General features: G+C 41.2%; 1 protein-coding gene across 1 annotated transcript in view; it reads left to right on the forward strand.

Moving 5' to 3' along the window:
* JARID2 (jumonji and AT-rich interaction domain containing 2) overlaps positions 1–24078 on the forward strand; it is a 213225-nt gene that overhangs the window by 149426 nt on the left and 39721 nt on the right. Inside the window, exons 4-5 of the mRNA XM_048057982.2 lie at positions 1494–1663; positions 15273–15449. Coding sequence (XP_047913939.2) covers positions 1494–1663; positions 15273–15449 — 347 coding nt within the window. The remainder of the gene's footprint in view (positions 1–1493; positions 1664–15272; positions 15450–24078) is intronic.

Raw genomic sequence — 24078 nt, forward strand, 5'->3', positions numbered from 1 at the left:
ACAATTTTATGTGGAGCTTAGGGAGAAAATTGCTGAATGCTGGTTTTGTTCTCTGCTGTCATTAGGGGACGTGCATATATGCGTATAAACACTGCTGGGATTTAAAATATTTTTTTCCTGTTTTAGCCACAAAAATGAGGAAGTTTAAGATACAGTTTCAAACCTCTTCCTACCCGACCACTTAAGTTTAATATCCGTGAAAAAGAAGAGGTTTACCAATTACGTGTTTCATCCACACTGAATGATATCTGTGCTTTCGTTAAGTCATAACAGTAAAGTCTGCAGTGGAATGACAAGACCTGGCTTTTCCTTTAGTGTTGTTCAATACATGGTTCAGTTTTACATTATGTAAATACTCTGCTAATAGGGAGGAAAATTACATAAAATTGCATCCTTTCTCAATGAGGTTTTAAGTTCTTTCAGTAGCTTCTCTCCTTTTTGAAGCTGTAATAAAGATCATAATTAGAGTCCCAGTCGCTTAAGTGAGAAATTAGCACGTTCTTAAATGCTGAGCCGAGTCAGGTTCCTGGTGAGACCCCCTCTGGGTATCAGTCCTGCCCCCAGGCGCATTCCCTAATGCCAATTTGTGTTCTAGACGTATGAAAGAAAATCATATTCATTGCCACCTAGTAGTTAATCAGAGCCTTCAGATAGGCTTGAAATAATTTGCAGTCTGACTGCCAAAACCACTTGCTTCTGTTCATTTCCCATAATCATACATATGGTCACACTCTAAATCTTACCAGAGAGCGTAAGTCCATTGCCCACTACCAGGACTGGGTCAAATTCACTCTGTGCATGTCCTTCATTATTACTAATTCATCACAAATACTTATTAGCCACAGCCTGAAACTCCTTGCTTCCTGTCTTCCAAGCTGTGGCCAAGGGATTGAAAATCTAATGGCTTTTGCCTGATAGCTTCCCAGTCAAAAATATCTTTCCCTAAAGGTTTTGCTTTGTTTTTGTAGAACTGGATGCAAATATAGATACCATGTATACTAATACATATTTTGCTATGTAAATAAGATTTTACCAGATTGGAATAAATTAAAAGCTTTAATGGGGCTAAAGTACATCTCATTTTTAGATCGATTAATTAATTGTGATTTAAAAATAATAATAATAAAAAAGTGAAGAAAACTAACGCATTTAAAAAAAAAAAAAAGACACTTTCCTGGTGTAAAATACAGATTTAATTTCCAAACCAGTGAATAGTAAACTGTAAGTGCCTGAGGTGCAAGAAAATATCTGAAACATATGAAATTGTAGTCAAAGATTTTATAGTCAAGATGTTCCATTCCCAGTTTTCTGAATTGTTGCAGAAGATACCAAAGGTAAAGCAATTGAAGTCCTACCTTCACAGTTAACTCAGTTATGGATAATATTGGTGGGAGATGGATTCTGATCTCTCCTGAAGCAGTGAATTTTTATGTTCTGATGTCTCTCCTGCAAGTTCTATCTAACATGCTTTTCATGTGCTCTTGTTTCCACAGGCCAAGGCTGCAAGCACAAAGGAAGTTTGCTCAATCCCAGCCAAACAGTCCCAGCACAACTCCAATAAAGATAGTGGAGCCGTTGTTACCCCCTCCCGCCACTCAGATTTCTGACCTCTCCAAAAGGAAGCCCAAGACAGAAGATTTTCTTACTTTCCTCTGTCTTCGAGGTAGGACTCTTGCAGCAGCTTGGGGGAACAATCTCTTTCAAGGCCAAGCCACAGCACCACATGCTGCATAGCAGCTAGACAAACGCACTGGTGCTATCCTTGAATATATTGTGTGCATTTCAACTCCAGCAATTTGGCTCTATCTGCAGCAGGAGCATTCAAGTCTGTGGTTGTAAAGGCCATAAAACGAGGCTGGTAATAGTGCAGAAGGAAATTTCTTTTATGCTTTAGCACACTGTTATCTTGAATGGGTTTTCGTCTAGCTCTCTTAAGTTCTCCGCATCCTCATTTGTTTTACCTGACTATAAACTGAAGAGGCGCTTAAATTTCCTGAGTACTTGTTCCTGCAATAAGAGAAATCTGGCTGGAAATTCCCGTTTTCTGCCTATTCACTGTCCTTTGCTGTTCAATTCAAGTGATGCTTTTCGTCTGATGGAGGGTAGAAGGATTACTGTTAATTGTATCTGTCCCAGAAGCTGGACTGTTACCATAATAATAATTAAAACATGTTAACTGTTCCACTGTGCTAATCTGGTGAAAACAAGGCATATGAAGTTCTACTGAGAGATACCCAGCTTTCCCAACTTACCTGATAGCAGGTGTCTGAGCCTGGCTGGAGCTGTGCAGTGCAATTAATTGCTGGTGTACATCTGCAAGCCTGCCTGTCAGAGTTAGGGACCTCCACGTGAGGTACAGCTAACTGTCCAGATTAAGCTAAAGGAGGACACCTTGCCCAAGTGGTCAATTTTGTTTCTATTTTGGCAGGTGCCCCTCATCCCCTGTAGCTAGTCACTGCTCTGTCCTTGAAGTGCTGGAGTGATGCCTCTTGCTGTTGTTTTGTTCCATTATCTGCTGAAAGGGTGTGCATTTGTTACAGATAGGGCTTGTCTGCAAAAGTCTTACCTAGTGGGTTGAATCCTTACAAGCCTGGTTGTTCCCAGTGGTGTTTAATTTACCCTTGCCAGTTCTGAGGTCTCTGTTGCATCTGCTGACAGGTCTAGTCAACACCACCCATAACACCTTGCTGAGGCTTTCTCACCTTAACGCAGCATGTTTTTTTCTCTCTTTCTTTTTTTTCTTTATCTTTCTTCTGTGAGACGTTAGGCTAGGGGCAGCTTTAGGCTGGTTGCTAATTTGTCTGTCTCAGCTCTGGTCTAAAACTGAAGCCTCCGTCCTGTTGGGACTTCTGGTAAAGCGGGTGGGTGGAGGGGGGTTGTTCACTAGCTTTTGTGTTTGTTTAAAGGATTGCGAGGAGCAGAATCTAATGGAGTTTAAAGTGGCATCGCAGTCCTCTGAAATTTAATCTGTGGAAATGTATTTCTAATTTAGTCTGCTGTGAGGTTGATCAGTCTGTTGGCAGCATGTCACTGCTGTGATCTGGGCCAACTGCCACAGTTGTTGGTGGGAAAATTCAGATGGGTGTGTGTGTGCGAGAGAGAGAGGGTGAGCACACATGGCTGCATTCATTCACACGCTTGTTTCCACTGCTTGCTAACTAAGCATGTGTTATTTATAGCTTTGAAGGCACTTGCACTTAAAGAAAGGCAACCTGAGTGAGGATGTGACTTATCTCCGTTTTTATTTCCTACTGTTTCTAAGCGTTCTGCTTTAACAATGCAAATACGAAGCACGGGTTCTTTTGTCCTATTCCAGTGCTTCATTCAGAAGGTTTTTTTTTTTTAATTTTATTTTAATCAGTGGCTGTTTAGCTCTTGCACCTGTAATTTTCTTCTTTGTTATTCATCTGTAGAATAATTGATGTTTTGTACTGTCAATTAAGGACTTGCAATTCATTCCTAATTTCTTCAGTATGCAGGAGTACTCATATATTTCAGACAACACATGTGCTCAGACGGCAAGATCCCAATTACAATTGTATTAAAAACCACGAGGGAAAATCTGCGCTAGGAGTGCCACACATGGCACGTTCTTGGTCTGGTTAAACAGGCTGTGAAGAAAACCAGAAAGCAGAAGCTGTTGGCCCTCCGTTTCAGCTCTCAAAAGGTTTATTGCTCCATCACCCCTGAACAAAGCCTGAGAAGAGCCAGTAAAAGTAGGGTGCGGGGGGGAAATCTTGGACATGTGCTACCAGGATGCATTTCTGTGGGGAAGCAGGGGGATGGCTGTGGCTTGGAGGGAGTAGGAATGGGCTGGTTGGGATTGGTGTTAGCTTCTGTGTCTGAACTGTTGTGTCTTCAAGGAGGTCCCGGCTGCCTGAAGCTGTGCCTGTTCAGTACCCCAGGGGGTTTAGCTCTAGGTGGTGGTGGAGCCTTTTGATGTGCCCTGTGGAATAAAGCAGGTGGAAGCTGGTTCTTAATATGCTTGCAGGGAGTCCATGTAGCTGGTACATCCAGCTCCAGGGGGGTCGGACAAGCAGCTTCTAAGGACTCTGGCAGGCTCGTTTCGGTGCTGCTCTTCCAGTGGTACCTGGTGAGCTTGGAGAGGGAAGAGACAGCAGCTTGCTTAAACCCTGCATCAGAAAGGCTTCTGTTTTTTTGGAAGGGGATTGCTTTGGTTGTGAACCTGTGTGCAGTTATTTATTGAAGTGTTGAGGGATCCAAATTGCTTGCGTCATGGGCCTTGTGGTCAGTTCTGCCTTCTCTCCAGCCCTGGCAGTTTGCTCTTGCATGATGAAATGAGACACAGAGCCACATGGAAATGTGCTACATCACTCATAAAAAGCATGCTGACAGGATATAAGCTCAGCTCCTTGAAATTTTTTTTGTTGTAAGCGTAGTAGTAATATGATGCTGGACAGTAAAACCCCATGTTTGTGTATTTTTTTTAATTTTTTTTTAAAGTTGGGTCTCTCAGTTCCTAGTCCTTCAAAATGCTCTGATCATCATAGTAAGTTCAAGGTCAAAGCTTTGCTTCATCGAGGGAGTCTTTTCCAGGACCAGTAGGAAAACAGCTTTGTGGCCATGTTTCTCTCCTTGTATCACCCCACCCAGCAGCAGTGTGAAAAGCAGAGAGTAAACTTGTGGCACCCTGTCAGGTTATAATTTCATTTTAAAATTTTTAAACAGAGGAATGTAAAAATCCCAACTAAAGTTCTTTCTTCAGTACTCTGTGGGGTTTGTTGTAGGCAGCAGCAACTGAATTCTGTGGGCAGGGGAACAGAACTGCCATGCCACAACGTGGAAAAAAGGTTCCTTTCGTATGCAGGGTCCAATATTTAGGAAGAAGAATCCAATTTACCTGGGCTTCTGTTATGCGTCAGAAAATCTAACGGTCCACAGCATTTTTATTTATTTCTTTTTAGCATCCTGTAATTTCAAAGGGAGGTAATTTAACCAAAATGACCTGCTTGGTTTCATTAGCAAGAATACTAGGGGCTTTAAACATATTTTTAATTAGAGCTTGTTTTTTGAACTCTTGATTTGACAATGCAATGCACTAATTACTTCTTAAAAGGTAAACAGAATAGAATGCAAAAGCTGTAACAGCTGGTGAATAACGCAGGAATACATCTAGCTGACCGGATTCGGCAAGTCCCCCCTTCTTCCCCCTTTCCTATTATTTTAAAGTCCTCCTCTTTTTATTTTTTTTAAATTGTGACCTAAAATTTTCAGCACAAGAAGGAAGGGAATAGCACAGATATCTCTGAAGTGTTTGTCTGCAGTATTCTTATCTTTAAATAGGTTCTTTGAAGGAGCCTGTATGCCCTTTGCCAGAGGCATAATTAGTATCTTTCTGCAGCGTGTGTAGATATGAGCATGTCATCTCCCTGCCGTCGCACAATGGCATTCACTTTTACTGTATTTTCTGCCTCTGATCAAACTTCTCTTAATAGCTTCCATTACAGTGCATTTAAGTTGCCTTTTCTCTCCATAATTATTTACAATTTAAAAATAGTGCAGTTGGAGTAAAGCAGAGCTAAAGCGGGATGGAGAACCAAGTCCCTCGGAGAGAAATGAATCTTTGGCAAAAGGTGATAACGGCAAGGCTATGATTAGGAGCCTACATTTAAAAAAGTTTTCCCATGATCAATTTTCTAATTAAGCCGGGCCTCTGGGACTTACATGCTGGAGAATTTTAGGGATTCCTAAATAAAGATAATTTAATTGAGATCTCACAAATCGAGTTTTCAGACTGTTTTAACTGTTCCGCGAAACATGTGACTGTTCTTTTCTTTGAGCACTGCAATGATTTAGCAACGTGATGATTTATTACAACGGGGCAAAACCAAAATAGAAAACCTCCCTAACAGCACGTTTCTCCAACCTTCACTAACTTTAAATCCCAGTGATGCCGTGCTATTGCAGTTTGCTCTTTGTACTTAACCTCCTTGCTTGGGCGGTGTGCTCGGGGGCCGTCGATCCCAGTCTTCTCCCTCGTATCTTGTTAGGGTGCAGTGCCTGAGCTGAACATCCTCTGGCTTGTGTTTTTAGGTACTCTTCAAGAATGGGGCTGGAGGATGGGTGGGTGCAAGGCATGTGCCAGCACAGCAGGCCTGTGTGTGCTCTGGGAGTGGGAAGAGGGCAGCTCCACAAGGTGTTCCCACGATACAGCCTTGGTGTCTCTTGCAGCCTTTGAGAGCCAAAGACTGCATCAATGACGTTATTTGAGGCCTCGGCCTTCCAGGGGAGAGCATTACCACCACGTAGATGTGCTCAGGAGATCAGAGTAAGCATGTGAAATGGAACAGCAACTCGATTGGGCTGGGAGAGATGCAATGAAATGCTGTCACTGTCCAGAAACGTAAGGTTTTAAATGCTTTGTAGTCTGGGTTAGTTTTTATAATTCCAAAATACTATTAAAACATGAAGGCTTACGATAATTGGGTTAAAGTACTGGAGGAAGACTTTTTATAGATTTTGCGTTATTAAATCATGTGGTGCCCAAGATGAAATTTTAGGACGAATTGAAAATATTAGGATAAGCTCTGGAGTGTAGAGTCCTCATTGCACAAACCATTTAATAAAAATAAGTTGGCATTTGGCGACTGTAATCCCACAATTTTCAAGTTCTTTGTAAGGTTAGGAGTGATAGTGACGTGTAAAAGATCCTTTCGGTGTGTGGGGTGAGAGATGCATCCGGTGTGCAGCTCTTTAGTCCACCTTTGGAATATGTTGCTCTGGGCTGGTAAGCAGCTTCCACAGTGATTTACCACAAGATTAATTTCATCAGCGCAGATAGGGAGGAGTGGGTCTGCAGGCGCTCCACGAAAAGCAGGAGCCTGAGGTACCCAGAGGGGCACTGTGGCCAGGGGTGGGAGTGATGCTGGAGTCGCTCCAGGTGTGCAGCAGAGGTGTGCATCTTTGCATGGCTTCATGCTGCCGGGAGAAGTTACCAAGCTGCAGCCTGGGAGTGCTGCGGCAGGATCCGTGCTTTCTCCGCTCTTCCTGTGTTGAGGCCCCTTTCTGATGTTAATGATTCCAATATTTACCCCTGCACAAAGCCACAGGATGAAATTAGCTTGTTGAAATGGAAGACTAATCTTGTGGTTTGGTCTTTGTATTTGCCACAGTCTCCCTCCGAGTCCCTAGGCGAGCTGCTTAGCTCTTCTGTAAAACGAGGATAATATTTAACTCTGTATATAGGTATTGGCAGAGCTGGATGTTGATTATGGATAAGTTACTGGCACAAAACCTGAGTTCTGTGATTGCAGGAGCCACGCTTCAAAACCTTGGTGGCTACCATTCAGGGCCAGGTCGGCAACCAACGTGTTTTCACAAAGGTGACCCCTGCCCTTCCTTCCCACCTAGCAGCATAAGCCCAAGGTTCAGTAAGCTGTGAACCCACGGGAGGTCCAGTGGTCCCTGGAGGGTTTGTTTGATGCAAATGGTGGGGCTGAGGATCTCTTGGGTATGACAAATACCCTGGTAGGATTTGGGGAATGTCAGCACAGTGGTTTGGGATGTACAGACTTGTCTTGTTCTTGATGGACAGGGATGTGTAGTTAGGGGCTCAAGTGGACGTCGGAAGGATTGGTTTTGAGTTTTGCCTGCAAATCTAGCCAGGTAAGCAGAGGTAAATTGCTTTGAGATTGTCAGATAAGAATTGTAGATGAGAGGCACCCCACATTATTATTATTATTATTATTATGATTACTACTATTATTACTTGTTATTATTATTCATTATTATTATTCATTATTTAGCATGCCACTCTGGTGTATATTTGCTTAAGTTTGGACAGGGAACCTTTCTTTTTTTTTCCCCCTGAAGATTCACATGTTCCCTCCCATTATTCTATTTCCCTAAAAAAGGAACAATTTCCTTTTGACTTTGGCTTTAGCTCTACAGCTTTCTAGAATGGGCCGAGAAGAAGAAAACGGGCTTTATGTCATTACACTGGCCATTATGTTGGCCATAGCACTAAACATCTTGTGATTTGTGCAGCAGCTGAGCAGGCACGGTTTGAATGTTAGTTTGTTTATGAGCTCTGTTTTGTTTCTGTGGTTGAGATGGCCTTTTCCTCCCCCTTGTTCAAGCACTGGGGAGCTCCCTCTGGGACTGTTCCTGCAGGTGGAGTGAGATAAGTGAGATACAATTGCTCTTTACTATAGAGTTTATGTAGTTCATTCTCTTTTAGCCTTGCTCTGTAAAGTGGCCATAAAGTGTGGGCATAAATTACATTTATTCGCACTTCAGGGTCTTTACGCTGTCCTGTCAAAACGTAATAAGTGGGACATATAATAAATGAGAATCAGGCCCTAAATTTTAAGCACTGAGATGCCAGTGCATCGGGAACATTTGGGAGGCAAGGTTTTTCCACCTGCGTACAGCCCCGAAATGGGGCCGCGTGTCAGAGGAGAAGCCAAACCTCTGGCCATGGCTCGTTGTAGAGCTTGGCATGCCCCATGTTTATTGGGGCAGGCTTAAGTCCCACATGCCTTGACCTGCCTTGTGCTTAAATCATTCTGATGTCTCGAATTGTTTTAAGATTTTTCCAAAGCACATCTGGGTTATGTTTAATTGTTAGGAGAAAAAAGAGAGGAGTTAGAGGGGGAGTCAGTATAAATAATTCAGGGAGAAGAATCCTCCAGTTTTACAGAAACCACAGCCCAAACTACAGAGAAGGCTCTTGGATTGAGATGATTTTTGTTGTGGTTGTAACATACCACGGTTTGAATCCTGTCCAGAGGAAAACATTTGGTTTGTACTTCAGTAAATATTGCAGAGAAGCTGCCAGCTAATTCTGAAGAGTAATGAAATAGTGCTTTTGGCAAACCGCGTGCACTTTCCATACTTCTGATTCCAGTCTTCAGATCCAAACTCGGAGTTTTTTTAGTATGTTTAGCTAGTCCAAGACAAAAGTTAATGTAATTTAATGAGAAACAAAACATACAGTAATTTAGGAGGGAAAATTACACATTTGTCAAATAATAAAAAAAAATTAATGACCTCATTAGTCAAATAAAATGGCTGAAAAAGAGGTTAGTTTATTCTATTAATCAGGCACTTGCTGCTGAGTTCAATGCATCTGAACGCACAGGTTGTGTAAGCATCAGTTGTGCCTGCTGCTAGCAGCAGGCCCGAATTTTGTACGTGCGAAGGGTAGCATCTTTCCCAGAAGACTGCTAAAAGCAATGCCACAACTTAAAAAAACGTAGTTTGCTTTGTACTTATTGTTGAACGAGCATCAAGTTGTTATAACAGAGGACATAACATACATTTGTCATCCTTTCATATCCATTAGGCAACATTTTCTGTATAGCTGTGGTAATTGTTTTTCCTATATAGTTAGGTTTTCTTTTGTGTTGCTCTCACACAATAGGAGGGAAGGCAAAAATACTCGAGAGAGAATTTCAATAATGAAACTGCAGATACTGGCAGAAACAGTTGCCAACAATACTTCAAAACTCATTTTTTAAATAACTGAATATCCTCCCATTTTGTAATAATTCATAGCTCATTGTAACCATGATGAGTGAATTTAAAAAAGAAAAATCACCATGGGTGATTTTCTCCACATTTCTCACGCGTAGTGGTACCCGGCCGTAGAAGAGGTAACTCCTGCTCTGATGCTGGTGAGGAGTGGGTACTTTGTTTGCTGCCAAGCTTTTTGTTGCCTTGCAATCCCTTAGTTAACCATGGCAATTTATTAGGCTTGCAGAATTGCATCATGAGGGTTGCATTTGGTAATTTGGCCTTCCTGCAGGGATTCGGGGGAGCAGAGTAGAAGTTCCCTCTGGGATGCTGCCTGGCCTTGGCTATGGGGTTTCTGCTCTTGGCTATGAGATGACCCCAGCTTGGTAACCGAGAAAGGTGGGCATCACATGTCCAGAACGGGGCAGCAGGTGGACAGCACTATGTCAGAGATATTGCTCTTAAATAAACGGTGCCCTTCCCTCTTTACTACTTAATGTCGGTAACTCTTCCAGCATTTGCCTGTTCCCATTTGTCCTGCAGCCTCTGTGCACCTGCTAGCTTACCTCTCCCAGCTCACCTCTCTCCCAGCCCAGCACATCTGTGCTCCTCTCTTCTGCCCTGCTGCTACACGCCCTTTCTTTCAGCTTAATTTCTCTGCCGTGCGTTCTTCTCCCCACCCATCGTATTGCAACAGCCTCATCCAGCTCTTTGGTGATGGCACGTGATTTATGCAAATATTGATGCAAAACAAATCAGCCTTCTTGAAAGAAGTGCGGTTAGGGAGTGCCTAGACATCATCGAGACAGAATGTAAAACGTATGGCTACTCCAGGAGACTGGAAACATACTGCATTTCGTGTTTTGTTTAATAATATAGTGATATATTAAGCTGCACGTTCAATAAGAAAAAGTGTGCATAGAAATTTTCCAAATCTTAACCTGAGAGCTTGTAACTTTAAATTGTCGTTACAGCATTTATTAATGGACTTTAATTTCCTTAGTCTGGGATTTTAATCTGAATCGGTTCCCTGATCTGATTCACCACATGGCCCCTCACAAAAAAAAAAAAAATTACACTGCCACAGCCAAGGTGGTGGCACAGGAGTAAGAACCAGAGGCCAGATGGATAGATGATCTGTAGACCAGTTTTGATGCCAAGAAAAATGCACACACAGCCACAGACAGCCTCGATGGTTCCTTGGAGGAAATTTCTTTTAAATTTCTCTTCTAGATTTTTATTTTCTAGATTACCATCAGGTTTGTCCCATGCCCTGCTGCTGAGCGAGCGGTTTTCCAGGCACCTGTTGATCCGGAGCGAGGCAGGACGGGTTTCTCAGAGTCAAGGGCTGCTCGCCCGCTTTCCCCAGGCACTGAAGTGCAGCTCCCTGCCTCTCCGCTTTCATCCGCTGCAATTCCCATGGTAGCAGCTGCCTGCACAACTCGGGGGCTCCCGACACAGGAGGAGACTTGTAAAATTCAATACAGCCACAGGCTCTCATAACTCCGTCGCAGGTTTTCTGCTGTTTTCTTGGGGATAGAAAGCGAGGAAGGGGGGGAATTACATACCTAGAGTGCTGAGACCTGACCTGCACCACCTCCTGGGCACAGATGTTGCCCTCTATCTGCAGCACGGGAGTTCTTCACTTCTGCTTTTTGATACTAATTAAATTCTAATGTCGCTCTTTAGATTGCCCTGGGTAGGCTTTGAGAATAACAAAATGGTGGGGAGGGGAAGAGGATGAGGAGGGATGGTTGTTCATCCTTGCTCATGCTGCCTGGCTGGTAGCGTGCGTGTAGAAATGATGGAGCAGAACTGCCTCGTCTGTTTGTGTTGCAGAGTGTGTCCAGGCAAAGACAGAAAGATTTACTTTGGATATTAACGTGCAGAGTAGTGTGTAATAAATTAAAAAAAAATAATAATCAAGGAATTGCCTACAGCTGTGTATTCTATGAATGTTTGTGTATGTATGAATCTGGTGAAACTGCAGTGTTCCTTATTCTCATGCCATTTTGAAGGATTTTTATCATCTTGGTGCCATATGTCATTGTCATGATAAATACCTGTTATACATGGAGAAACTTGAGAGCAACAACTCTCAACAAAGTCTCTGTGAGTAAAGACAAACACTGTGTTCCTAACTACAGGTGAAGACAGGCAAGCTTTATGAGGAGGGGTAATATATTTTATTAGACATCCTGATACAAAAAAAAAAAACAACACAAACAAACCAACTTTTGAGTGCACTCTTTTCCAGATCTCCAGTGGTCCTAGACATTCTTGTCTACAACAGCACTACATAGTGTTGTTTATGCAAATTGGCAGCTTTGAGTAAGAACCAGGGTTCCTTGCAGAGGTAGGCGATGGCATCAGGTGCACGTCCCTGTACACTCTCAGAGAGGATGCAGCATAGATAATAGGACAGGAATATTTTTTGTAGTAAAGAAGGTGAGTGATCACCTAGCTTTTACTCTTAACACTGCAGCTTCACTTATGAAACAAATTGTCATTGTTTTAGCTTGAATGAAATCACAGCGTACATGCAGGCTTGTCTTTCCTTTAATTCCTTCATTTGCCCATAAATGGAATTTGCATTATCTTGGGCATGAACAGCCTATTCCAGTGTTTTAAATTAGCTGTTTTCCCAGCCTTCTGGACATGTTTAGGTACATAGATTTAAAGTGAAAGTGTTTTTAACTGGCTCAACACATAGGTGTGAACAAATTCTCAGTATTTGAGGCTGTTCCAGAACTGAAATCTTACTATGAGATGTGATAAAAATAGTTCTAATGTAAAAAGGAAGCAAGAAAGCTTAAAGCTTTTAGATTTCTTTCAGCGTCTTTCATCCATGATGATGTTCAAACAGAACCAGAATGCCTGAGTCCAGTGGTTTTCTTTGTTTGATTGTTTTTTCCATTCTTTGCTGTTTTGCAAGTCAACTTTAATAAATGTGTAGGAAAAGCTGGGGGGGAGGAGGTGACCTGGAGTGAACACCAGCTTTTCTCTGAGGTCTCATATTGCAGAGCACTTAGATCAGTAAAGTGAGGACTAGCAGGACTCTACTCTGTTATTGGACATTGCTAGTCTAATTTCTCTGCAAATGTACTCCCCAAACAGTCCCAGCTGTCCAAGGAATGCAGTTTAACCATTGTTGTTCATAGTTCTGGATTGGAAAGAATTAAAAAATGTCATTCTGGCTGAAGATTTATGTGCCGAGATTACAACAGCTGAATACCAGGAGTTAGGTAAAGCTTGTATCTGCTCTCTCAATTGGGTTAGACCTTCCTTTCTTTCTAAGCAGAATCACGTAGTACTACATTTTATTCTGCGCTTCAAAACAAAACAAAAAGAAAGAAGATCGCTGTTGTAATAAAAACATTTGTATCACAGATGATAATTTCTTTTTGGTGGTTGCTGTTGAAGGCAGCTGACCAAAGTTCAGGGATGTGGAAGTGCAGGGGAAGACAAGGCTTAGAGAATAGACTCTATATCAGGTCTCCCATTTTAGCGTCTTGGAAGGATAAAATTTCTGAAAGTATTTATTTCTCTAATTATAATAGATTTCAGTCTGTGTTTGAGTCCAATTTTGAAGGATCCTGACAGGGACTTTCTTTTACTGCCATTGTTTGTTGATGCATTAATGCACTAATGGTGTCAGACTTTGGATCCTGATGAGAAGTTGATACGCAATACAGACTTGAAATGCAGACCTGGGTACCTAGATGGAATTAAAAAGATAATTTACTTTTCAGGCTGCATTACCCTAGTGTAACTGCCTTGGAGTTCTCTAATTAGTTGCTATTGAGACTAAAGCTGCCCCCAGGTAGGAGAATTCATGTGCCTCTCAGCACCTGTTGCATTCTCTGGATGATTGCTTAGCGTATGCCAAAAAGTTCTGGGCTTTTTTTCTAGGCCAAAAACACAAAAGTTTTTGTTTCTGTCAGTTGCTACAGCTCCCATGCTGCAAAATAGGTCAGGAGTCATGCTGCATTTGATCATCAGTCTGTACAGATCTGAAAGCTGTGGCATGCAAAAGGCTAATACAGATCTCCCCTTAGGATAACCGTATGTGTTCACACACAGAACGCTTCAGGCCTAGGCTTGATGGATTAATTTACAAGTTATCTCAGGGGGGAAGAGTCCTAGGTGCTGCTGCAGTGCCTCCCGGGGCTGTCCCATGGCCACCACTGATGCACCGCGCGGGGTGCTGGCAGGGAGCTTCTCCCCAGGGCAGTTGCAGTCCCACAAGGTCTGCTATAGAGACTGAAAGCAGAGGTCTTCACGTGTGATCAAAGTCCACGTGGCTTTGCTGCTACCAGCTTTGGCTTCCTGCATAGCAGTGGCCCAATTTTGCGAATGCCAGGTGTGTGTGTGTCCCCTTTTAGATGGCCCCTTGCTCCCTCTGGAAACAGCCGCTGTGTACCCTTCTGCTGCACTGCCTGCTCCATCCTTTCCTGAGTCTTCCTGTAGATTTATTTGAAGGAGATGCTGTGGTGGGTTTCTGATCCTTTGGAAAGGATGGTTCATCGCAGAAATGGCCTATCCTGGTTTTTGTGCTGTATTAAGGCACTAAACAAAATACAGAATTGCTGTTCTAAAGAGCTTAAAGCCAAAAGTGTTAGCTAAGGAAGCAGCAGCCAAATAGTCACTATCTTGTGTTAGTCTGTAACCCAGCTCTCCTTGTTCTTAGTCTCATTTAGCTACAGAGGAATACTGAAGTGATAAGTCCCCATTCTACACTTTCTATAGATTTTCTATTTCTTCCCATTCTACATTAAAAAAATAATCTTTTTGTGAATAAGTAGGAGCCTCCTAGGACACCTGTCCCTCCTGGGAAAAGAGTGCAAACTAACATCTGGGATAAGGGAAAGTGTCCACTAGTTGTCATACCATTTATGTATTTTAAAATAGAGTACTACAGTCATGTGTCCTGGTACAGTGGAAAGAAGCCCATACTGTTGCATGACATGCCTAAAAGAAATTTTGTGTAAGAGGTACGTGTAAATTAGAGTCCTATATCATTGTTAGACTTGTGGATCCTCACTTACCTCTTACTGAATTGTATGTTGTGTCTTACCCTTGCACAGATGAGGCAGGTTAGGGGGAACATTATGGGAAGTAAAGGAGAAGCAACATCCTCAAGAGGAGCACACTGGAAGTCAGGAGACCTTTGCTCTTTTCTGTCCTTTGCCAGGGATCTACTAGGCAAATTCAAACATCTCATGTTTCGGTTTTTCTCTTTGTGTGAAACAGAACCAGAACACTGCAAAGCATTGTGTACAATGCCATAGAGGTCTGCAAAGCACTGTGAAGTTTAAACACTAATATTTTATTGTAATAATAACCTAAAAATATTACTGGGGTGCAGATTGGTTTGTAAATACTCCTTTTTCTTCTGTTTGGAAAGGCTGTACGCTTCTAGTTCATGCATTAAGACTTGAGCAAGGCAGTAAAGCATGCATTTGAAATTAAGCATGTGCATTAGTCCTTTTCTGAACAAACAACACTATTAATTAGGACTTGTAGCAAGACTGTTTGCTTGTCTAAAGTATGAATACAATGTGCTTTTTTATTTTTATTTTTGGAGAGGGGGAACCCTCCTTTTCAAGCACATAGGTATTCTTTTGGTAGAAACAAATAAAGAAGGCTCCAGTTAGTCATGCAGTACTGTGACCTTCCATCTCTGGGTGTCTCTTCCCTTGCTATGCATAACACTCAAGTAGATTGTGATCAATATGGTTAGTGCAGTAAGTGAATGTAATGTTGTTAATGAGCCATTTCTTTCTAATGATCAGGTTCCCCAGCCCTGCCCAGCAACATGGTATACTTTGGAAGTTCTCAGGATGAAGAGGATGAAGAAGAAGAAGAGGAGGAGACAGAAGACACAAAAACAGCTACAAATAATGCTTCATCATCATGCCAGTCAACCCCCAGGAAAGGAAAAACGCATAAACAAGTTCCAAATGGGCAAGGTAGGTCTAAATACTGCTGTTCTCTTACACTGCCTAGTAGACAAACTTAAGAACAGAATCCTTGTACATCCTTGTGGACCTGAGTGAAAAAAGATATAGGACATAATGGGAAAATGGAGTGAGATGTGTTAGCATCTTCTTTTTTAACCTGTTTCCCCTGACAGTCTGAACTCTCTCTGTGCTGGAGCTGTAACTGCAGGGCTGGAGACACTCACTAGCTCTTTTGAGACTGATGCTTTATCTAGAATGAATTTGTTTGATCAAAGTTAAATATAAGCATCTAAGTACTTCTTAAGTGTTATCAAAACATGTGAAAAGGGCAACACTTAGTTTCTCAAATGCAATATTGATACCACAGTTGCAGTAGGTAAAGATACTGCATTTATGCTCTTGGTAACTTAGAAGGGTTTTACAGGAGTTTTATGAAGTTAGTTATTTCTTTGCAAATCAACAAAAACTGCATTCATTACAAAATCTTTCTGTCACAATGTCCTAACGTCAAATCTTGATAAGTTTATCAGTGTTACGTTGCAACGTCAGCTAGTGTAAAATGGAAGAACTAAAAACCATGCTGAAAACTTTCTGAGCATGCCATGATGTTCCACTGCCAAAGTCCTGTAAGACTTGCTTTCAGTCTCTAGCAAAGCTATTGTATCATGACAAGTCTGTGCCCTCTCTGTCTTTAATCATTTCAAAATGGATTCTGTGCTCCCCATTCCCTTCCCCAGTATTAGTTTACCATGAAAATCTTTCCTTCTGGTGACTGCTTGTTCAGCTTCCCTCTTAGCAACAGGACGGAGAGGAAGGTGTTTCTACAGAGCACTTTTTCAGAGGTGGTTGTGACCTGTGCCTGCTTTTTTTTTTCCTTCTTTCATGCTACTCTCAGCTCTGAAGAAGAGATGAATAGATTCCAATTACATCACTGTGCTGGTCCTCATCTCTGCTTTTCAAAATGAAATTTTCTGTAAAGAAATCCCTTGTTATATATACCAGAATTATTTTTCATGATGGTGGCTGGATCTGTTTTTTATTGCACACCCCAGCTCAAAAACTCCCCTTTTTTGTGAACAATTTGTGGAGAAGTGGAAAGGGCTGTCATACCTAATAATATTTCAACCGTCAGCTGTAAGCAGGCACTTTAATGCTGTAAAAGCCATGGATCAAAACTTAGCACTTTGGATTGATTTCTAAGTAAACCAAACAAAGTAACAAGCACAAAGCTCTGTATATGGAAAATGAGACTGCACGTAACAGAAGTGCTGCCTTAGAGTTTTAGATGTGATATATCATTACAAAAGGAGCCGATCATGTCCCTTGAGAAGGTCCCAGATGGCAGCCACTTTGAAATTAGCTCAAAACCAGAGACACCTGAAATCTTAATTGGGGGTAAGTAAAGGCAAACTTAATGAGCCATTAATGGCTTCGTAATCTTTATCAATATAGATCAGACTGAGCATAAGTGAAGCTGCTGTTTTAATAGACGTGCAAAAGACCTTTATAAAATACATAGGAGACAATGTGAGATGTTTTGACAAAGGTGATGGAATAGGAATTCCCAGAGAAGGCAGCTTCTTCTTCATCGTCATTGACATTTCCTTTTTTGTCTCCTTCTTCTTCTTCTTTTTATTTTTTAATTAAAATCTCCTTACCCAGGAGTATTCCCATTTTTCAGTGTCTGTTATTTTGGTTGACAGCCAATAGTATTTTTGTTTCCTCTGAATAAAGTAGGTTCTGGTTCATGTGTGTCTCTTTTAAATGAGACCACACACAAAGGCAGACCAGGGACGGGTGCACCAAATGAACTTAATCTAGCGTGAGAGTCTATTTTTAATGAATTAAAGTCTTTTGTTTTTAATGTACAATGTGTAGTCAAGTACTTTGGACCTGAAAATGCTAAGCATTTGCTATGACATACAACAACAAAGGTTCAGAGCTTGATTAATGTCATTAGACAGTGTCAAATGATTGCTTTCTACTAAATGGGGACCAGAACAACTTTCCTGTTGAAGTCATTTGTCAATATCCTCTTCTGACACCAGTGGGGGATGTTATTAGGGTTGTACACCAAATTGTGTTATAACCTAGCCTGTTGAGCCACCTTTTGGACAGATAACTAGATCGAAAATGCCTAAGTATGAATGAGAAGCTGATATAGCACGTGGCATAGCTTGCTGAATGAATTGGAGTATTAGTTCAACTGACTTGTCACCTTCCAAGCTTTGTGCTTGCAATAAGCTTATTTCAAGAATCAGATTGTTACCTGTGCCCTTTCTTCCTCCTGTCTTAGTACTTCTGATGTGCTGCACACGTACCTAACTGTTAAAGAGCAAAGTGAAATGCTTAGCAAGAGAAGTGTTTATCCCCTATGTCCATGGGCATGTGCAAAAGGGATATGTAGCAATGTGCAAGGCTTTCCTTCATGCAATGTCTGAGTGCACGCAGTGACAGCGTTGCAGTTAAACTGTTTTCTAAAATAATTGCTGCAGCTGCCACAAGGGAAAATGTTGGAGCTGTGCTCTCAAAAACTGGTTTCACGTCATTGCCAAACTTCAGCTGATTAGGCCAGGTCTGACATATGTTAAGATTAGTTAGCAGCAGATAAAGGCTTGGGTGTCATTGGTGGTGTTTTTTGGCTTGGTTAGAAACTGATATTAGTTCTGGAGAGATCTCCCTCATGCTGTGTGGGTTGTTCTGCACCTAACTCTTGGCTTGCTCTTCCCATAACTGTCTTTTTCAGAATGCTTAAATTTACAATGAGCATTTCTCACTAAGAGAAGATGACATTGGCTAACGACTTTCAGTTTTTGTTTGCAAGAGAAGTGTTCTCTTGTAATGTAGAGTAAAATGTGTGAGAGGTTATTGCTTGCTTTTATGCATTACAGTATGTGTCCCAAATAAACTCAAGTCAGAGTTCAGCTCTAGTCTGACCTGTGCAAAACACCATCGATAACTTTTCTGTCAAATTTGGCAATAAAATTAGCAGAGGTTTGTGCCTTTAATAGTGTATATCTCTTGAGGAGGAGTGTGGAATTTTGGTTCTAACCAGAATTATTTTAATTGAGTTAGGATTTATAGCAGGGTTAAAACAGTGAAAGGTGAGAAACTAATCAACTGAATCACTTCGTTTCCATATAGCTACTGACTTCAAAAGAATACTTTCTCAGCTAAGAAACCATATGAACATTCAGTCAGAAGAATGTAATTCATCTCGCTGTTTCAGTATATTGAAGTGATGTTAGAATAGCCTTATGGAAAGCAAGTCAAGGATGCATGTCCTTTTAAAGCACATAGTTCCCTTTTAACTTCAAACCTTCTAAGTAAGTTTGTGGTGAATTTCAAAATTAACGTATGGAAAAGTAGGGATGATGCGGTGCGTATTGCCTCAGCTAGTGCAGAAGCCCAGATGCCTGGGTTGTAACTGCAGCCCTGTTACCAACCCTCGAGTGTGGCTGTAGGAACCGCCTTCATTCCCAGTATTTGGATCCAGGATGCCCAGTCACAGGATGTCTGTGTGCTGCTCAGATGGGTACGCTTATTTCCCAGCCTGCGTTTTATACCCATCTCAAATGACCATCAGTCCATCCGAGACTAGTATGGGGCTTTGAATGCAAGGAATTTGATGGAAGAAGCCAGGCGGAAGCGTTGGCTTAAACAACGCGTTTTTTCTTCAGTGTGGCTGCCAGGCGTGGGGAGAAACTTCTCAACCACAGCCTGGATGACAGGGCGTCTTGCCGGCGTGGAGGAGGAGATGTGGAGACATTGATCTTTTAGAAAATTGACCTTCTGCAGAGGGAGGAGGGTGTCAGGCCTCAGCCACGGCAGACTGACGCGCAGGGCAAGCAGGCCCTCGGTCCCCGGGGAGGGACGGCGGCTGACTTACACCTCCCTGCTGCCCGGAGGAAATTCCCTGTGTAGGTAAGAGGGTAGGTTTTAGGCCTCTGTAAAACTAATTCTTTGAATTCCTCGCAACTAAATAAATCCTACTTTGATTTCATTCTGTGGCACAACAGAAGGTTTTCTCCACAGGCTCCTGAAGGAAAATGTTTGCAGGTGCCAAGTGTTTTGTTAGGCAGGCTGCGAGCTGGAGCTGGAAGATGCAGTTAGGGAGTTGTTGGGTTATCCGTCCCATCGAAAGAGCGAAAGCGGATGGCGTTGCTCCACTAGAAAGGAGCCTTAAGGGCTTGTGGACTGGAAAAGGGCCTCAAGGAGGAGCAGTGTCCCCAGATACAGCTGAGTAGTCAACTCTGAGGGCGGCAGTTCCTACAGTAATGATCTGCCAATTTCCTTAAGTAAGGTGGTTGCAGGATTAGCTATTTCTGACACCACCAGAGAGGTTCAGAGGTGTGCATCTGAGCCAGCTTACCTGGCAATGCTGTATTTGTCCTCAGATGCCCAAGACAAACAATTAAATTCTAGCGTATGTTTAGGAAAGCAGAGTTAGCCGTCATTATTTGTAAACAGACTTCTTTGTGATTTCCTTAGCCAGAGCAAACGAGATTTCAGTGTGTAAAAGCTGGCTGGGGCAAAAACGGGTCCTGGTCCCTGCTGTGTTTTGTTAACTTGGTCAGATAAAAACCGGTCTGCGTGCCTTTTGTCTGAAATGAGTAGGGGGGAAGTTGTATAGATGCCCTTTTTCTTAAGGCTCAAATTTCAAAACAGATCTGGCAGTAGCGTGCAGTAAGCAGGCATTGCGAGAAATACTATACTTTGCTTTAGTGCTGTCTTCCTCGCTTGCCAAAAATGCTGAAGAATGTTTCGGTTCTCAGTTTGCAATGGATAATTTAGGGGAGTAATTTCCTTACACGTGTAATAACAAAGATGGTGCTGGAAAAGATCATAGATACTTTTTTCTTGTTTCAGGATGTAGTTCAATGCACTGTTTGTACATCTTGGGCTTAAGTGGTATATCTTTTACATACATTACCATTTGAGTGTTTTGTAAGAAAATTCAAAATTCCTCATTTAGTTGCTTTTTTTTTTTTTAACTAAATTAAATATTTGTAGTTTGGTACATAAGACAGAGTCTTAGGCTTGTGCATCTTTTTCAGTAAAATTAATCCTGAAGAGGTAAACATTCAGAAGAAATACATTTTCTGCATCCAGCTAAAATGCAGAATGAGAAAATTTCAGGCACAGTGCTACAATAGTTAATGGATAGGCAATTATTTTGATGATTTACAGCCTTTTGTTGAAATACCATGGAACCAGTAATTGTTGCAATAAACATTTTGCACATTTAATTTTTCTGCAAAAATATGTAACATGAAAATTACCCGTTTTGCAGTAATTTACATATTTAAATATGCAAATCAGACACAACACATTTGGGGATTTGTGGCTTTTCAGTAGCTAGATGTATGACCTGTGGAGAAGAATAGGGGAGCTGGAAGTTGCTCAAAAAAATTGAATTGTTATCCTGGTGAGAGACTGGTGGTAACAGATAGACACTTCTTGTACGGACTTGCTGCTTAGCGAGTGACCCTTTTGACGTTGTTTTTGTCATAATGGTTAGGTGAGAGTAATGAATTTGTGTTAAGATGAGACACTTGGTATTGGATTTTTGCAAATGGTGTGGTGCCTCATACCAATAACGCTCCTTGTGATGGCCCAATGTGTTCGTGCGTGTGAAGGGTTTTGCGTTGCGTTATTGATAGTGGCAAAAAGAAATGCCATGTTATCAGCCAGTTCTCCTGTTTGTCTCCTGTTCGCATACAGCTGGGGAAACTTTGTTTTGGAATTGTCCACGTCCAAATTGTGTAGAGCTGGGTTAGGGCTTGAGAAGTGCAGAAACAGCCATGCTGAGTGTTTTCGTACCGCATAACACCAGCAGTGTTGTGGTGTCCTTTTCTTCTCCTGAAATACACCTTTGCCACTGACCTCTCAAGTATGTAGGTAGTGTTTGGGGCTCAGGAAGAGAGCTCCTATCTCTGGAATGGTTTATAGAAGTCTGAGCATACCTAACACTTAAGGAAAACAATTGGCAGCATTAAAATATTCTGTTTTATGGAAGTAGAGCATTGTTTTAGTTCCTGCGGGAGGAGAAAAGAATTATTGCCTGGGTCCTTTAAGGCAGTTTGAGAGCCACATAAATGTTTTCACAGTGACTTAAAACTGAATTAAAGCCAGAGCAAGAATGTTTTTGTACAGTAACGGATACTTAATGCCAGAAAGTTGATTAATATTACATCTCTTCCCAAACATGATCTATGTAACAACATGAGGTTTGCATTGGAATAGCTGGCTCGGGTTCACAAAATTGGCAAGGCTCCCTCTTCTCCTTCTGAAAACAAAACTTTTCCCTTTCACTCTTATCTTCCCTCTTTGTTTTGAATAGTTCTGTGAATGTGCAATCACTTGCTTTATGCAGCACGAGCTCTGCTACATGTAGCATGTGTGTACATGTATGGTCCATGCCTTTATCTTCCAGAACGTACAGCAGAAATGTTCATACATGAACACTCTGCTGTTCCTTATGCTTGAGATAACGGGGGAGTCTACAGAGAGCATTTCTGGTACAGGAATAAACTGGAGGAGGGCTTGTGAGAGAAGGCTTTGCACATAGTGTCAGCTGTTGACTGAACACAGTCCTGTAATTCTGCTGTTTAAATAGTGAAAACCTTATTATTGTACAAAAATATAAATTGGCTTCTGAATGGATGACTGGATATACCCTATAAAATAACGGCGTGCATATATATTTCCAGAAATACTTCAGAAAATTGCTGAAAACTTAATAAATGTTTATGGCTTAGTGAAGTGTCAATTCCCTTAGTAAATGCTAGGTTAATCTGTAGTAATCAAGCACATCTATGACTTTATTCGATCAAACTTTTCTTAGTCATTATTATAGCTGTACGTAGTTACAGGCATGATTTGCACAGTTTGCATTGGTTTGTGTAGGGATTCTTTATCATGGTTTGAAATGAGATACCCCCAAATCCCTGGATGGGATCCTGTGTGAATATTGGTGCCCAGGGTCCAGGCCCCCTTCTGCAAAGGGAGCTGCGCTGTGTCCATGGGGGATGATGCTTGCCATAAGGTTTTGCTCTGCTGCCATAAATTATATCAGTGGTTTAAAAAACCTCAGTGCTTGCAAGTTTTGAATGTAGTGGTTCAATTGCTTTGTGTTTGATCATCACTGCTAACCAAAAGACCCACAAATATTTCACTACGGGACTCTTATTGTTTCAGCCTAATAATAATAATTGCTTTGGAGGAAGCAGCATTTCAGAATGAGCATTCAGATAGATACGGATAAGAAGATATCCATTTTTCTATTTGAAGTTTCTGAACGATAATAATTTGCTTATACTTTTAATCATTTATTTGTAGTGCTCTTGCCTTTAACTAAAAGCTCTTCTGGAAGTACAGAACTGGTTAAGGTAGTGTAAAATAATCATAATTCAAGACTCTAAAAGATTTCTCCTTGAACAGTGTGAGTTCTGTGGCTCGTGTGTTTTATTTTTCTCCCCCTTTCTCTTATTTTTTATTTTTTAATGAAATCATTGTTTCAAGGATGAAACTTTTATTGACTACTGTTTCACAAGGAAAACATGTAACTGGATGTTGTGCATGTCACAGTTATCTCTAGGACGGGAGATTGTAGCTGTGGCATGTTTATATCTGAGCTTAGTAAAGTATAAGGTACACCTTTTCTGCTTTCCTAAATGCCTCAGAAATATTGAAGGGCTGACAGACATGAGGGGAAATGCAATTTGCTGCATAAGAAGACACAAAAGAATTAGTAATCATTTTATAGTTAAACAAGATTTGGTCTCGGTGATATTTCATGCATGATTGTTGTGGTGGTTGTTTGTTTGTTTTCCTTTGAGAAGTGGATTTTTCTTTCTTATTATCAGTTACTTTTCAACAATTATATTTCGGGGGGGGGGGGGGGTTGGTCTTCCTTCCCTAGTAATTTCATCTTTTCACTGAACTGTCTTACTAGCTATTTGGGCCAAAGTTCGATCCTGTATTATACTCTGTAAGTCTAAATAACTTAATTCCACATTTTTACTCAGATGGGAGCAAAATCATGGTCTATGGGATTTTTTTTTTCCTTAAGTGTTTGGCTTGTGATAATGTCTTGTAATTAATTGGGTGAACACTTACATACTTGTTCATATAATATGGTTGCGAATTTGGCAAACCTCATTATAGAAAGGTTTTTACACCTGTCTGGATATAATACCATTATAGGTGTTTGAAGCAAGAAATACTGATTTTTTTTTTTTTTTTTAGAAACCGATACCATCTATAACTAGAGACAGCATAGCCAGGACCGTTTTGCATCGATGTCTCACCCTTTTTGTTGTGTTCTCAGGGTTTAAGCTTTTTAAGCTTTTCCTGTGAGAGCGAACTTTTTTTTTCTCTCATTTCTCTCTTCCCCCTTTCAAGAATCTTACAAATTAAGACAAAGGATAATTACTCAGAGGGTAAAACTGGCAGGGTTCCCACGACACTTAAAATTAATGAGCTGTTGCATATAAAATATACCTTGTCTCATGTTCGCTGTTTTTTTTTTTTTTTGGTTTGTTTTTTTTTTTTTTTTGGTGAACCATAAAAGTGCACAGTTTGGCTTTTTGGCTGTGTTTTCTGTTTTAGTAATTTTCAGTTATAAAGTGGCAAC

The sequence above is a fragment of the Anser cygnoides genome, chromosome 2, assembly GCF_040182565.1.
Source record: "Anser cygnoides isolate HZ-2024a breed goose chromosome 2, Taihu_goose_T2T_genome, whole genome shotgun sequence".
NCBI lineage: Eukaryota > Metazoa > Chordata > Aves > Anseriformes > Anatidae > Anser > Anser cygnoides.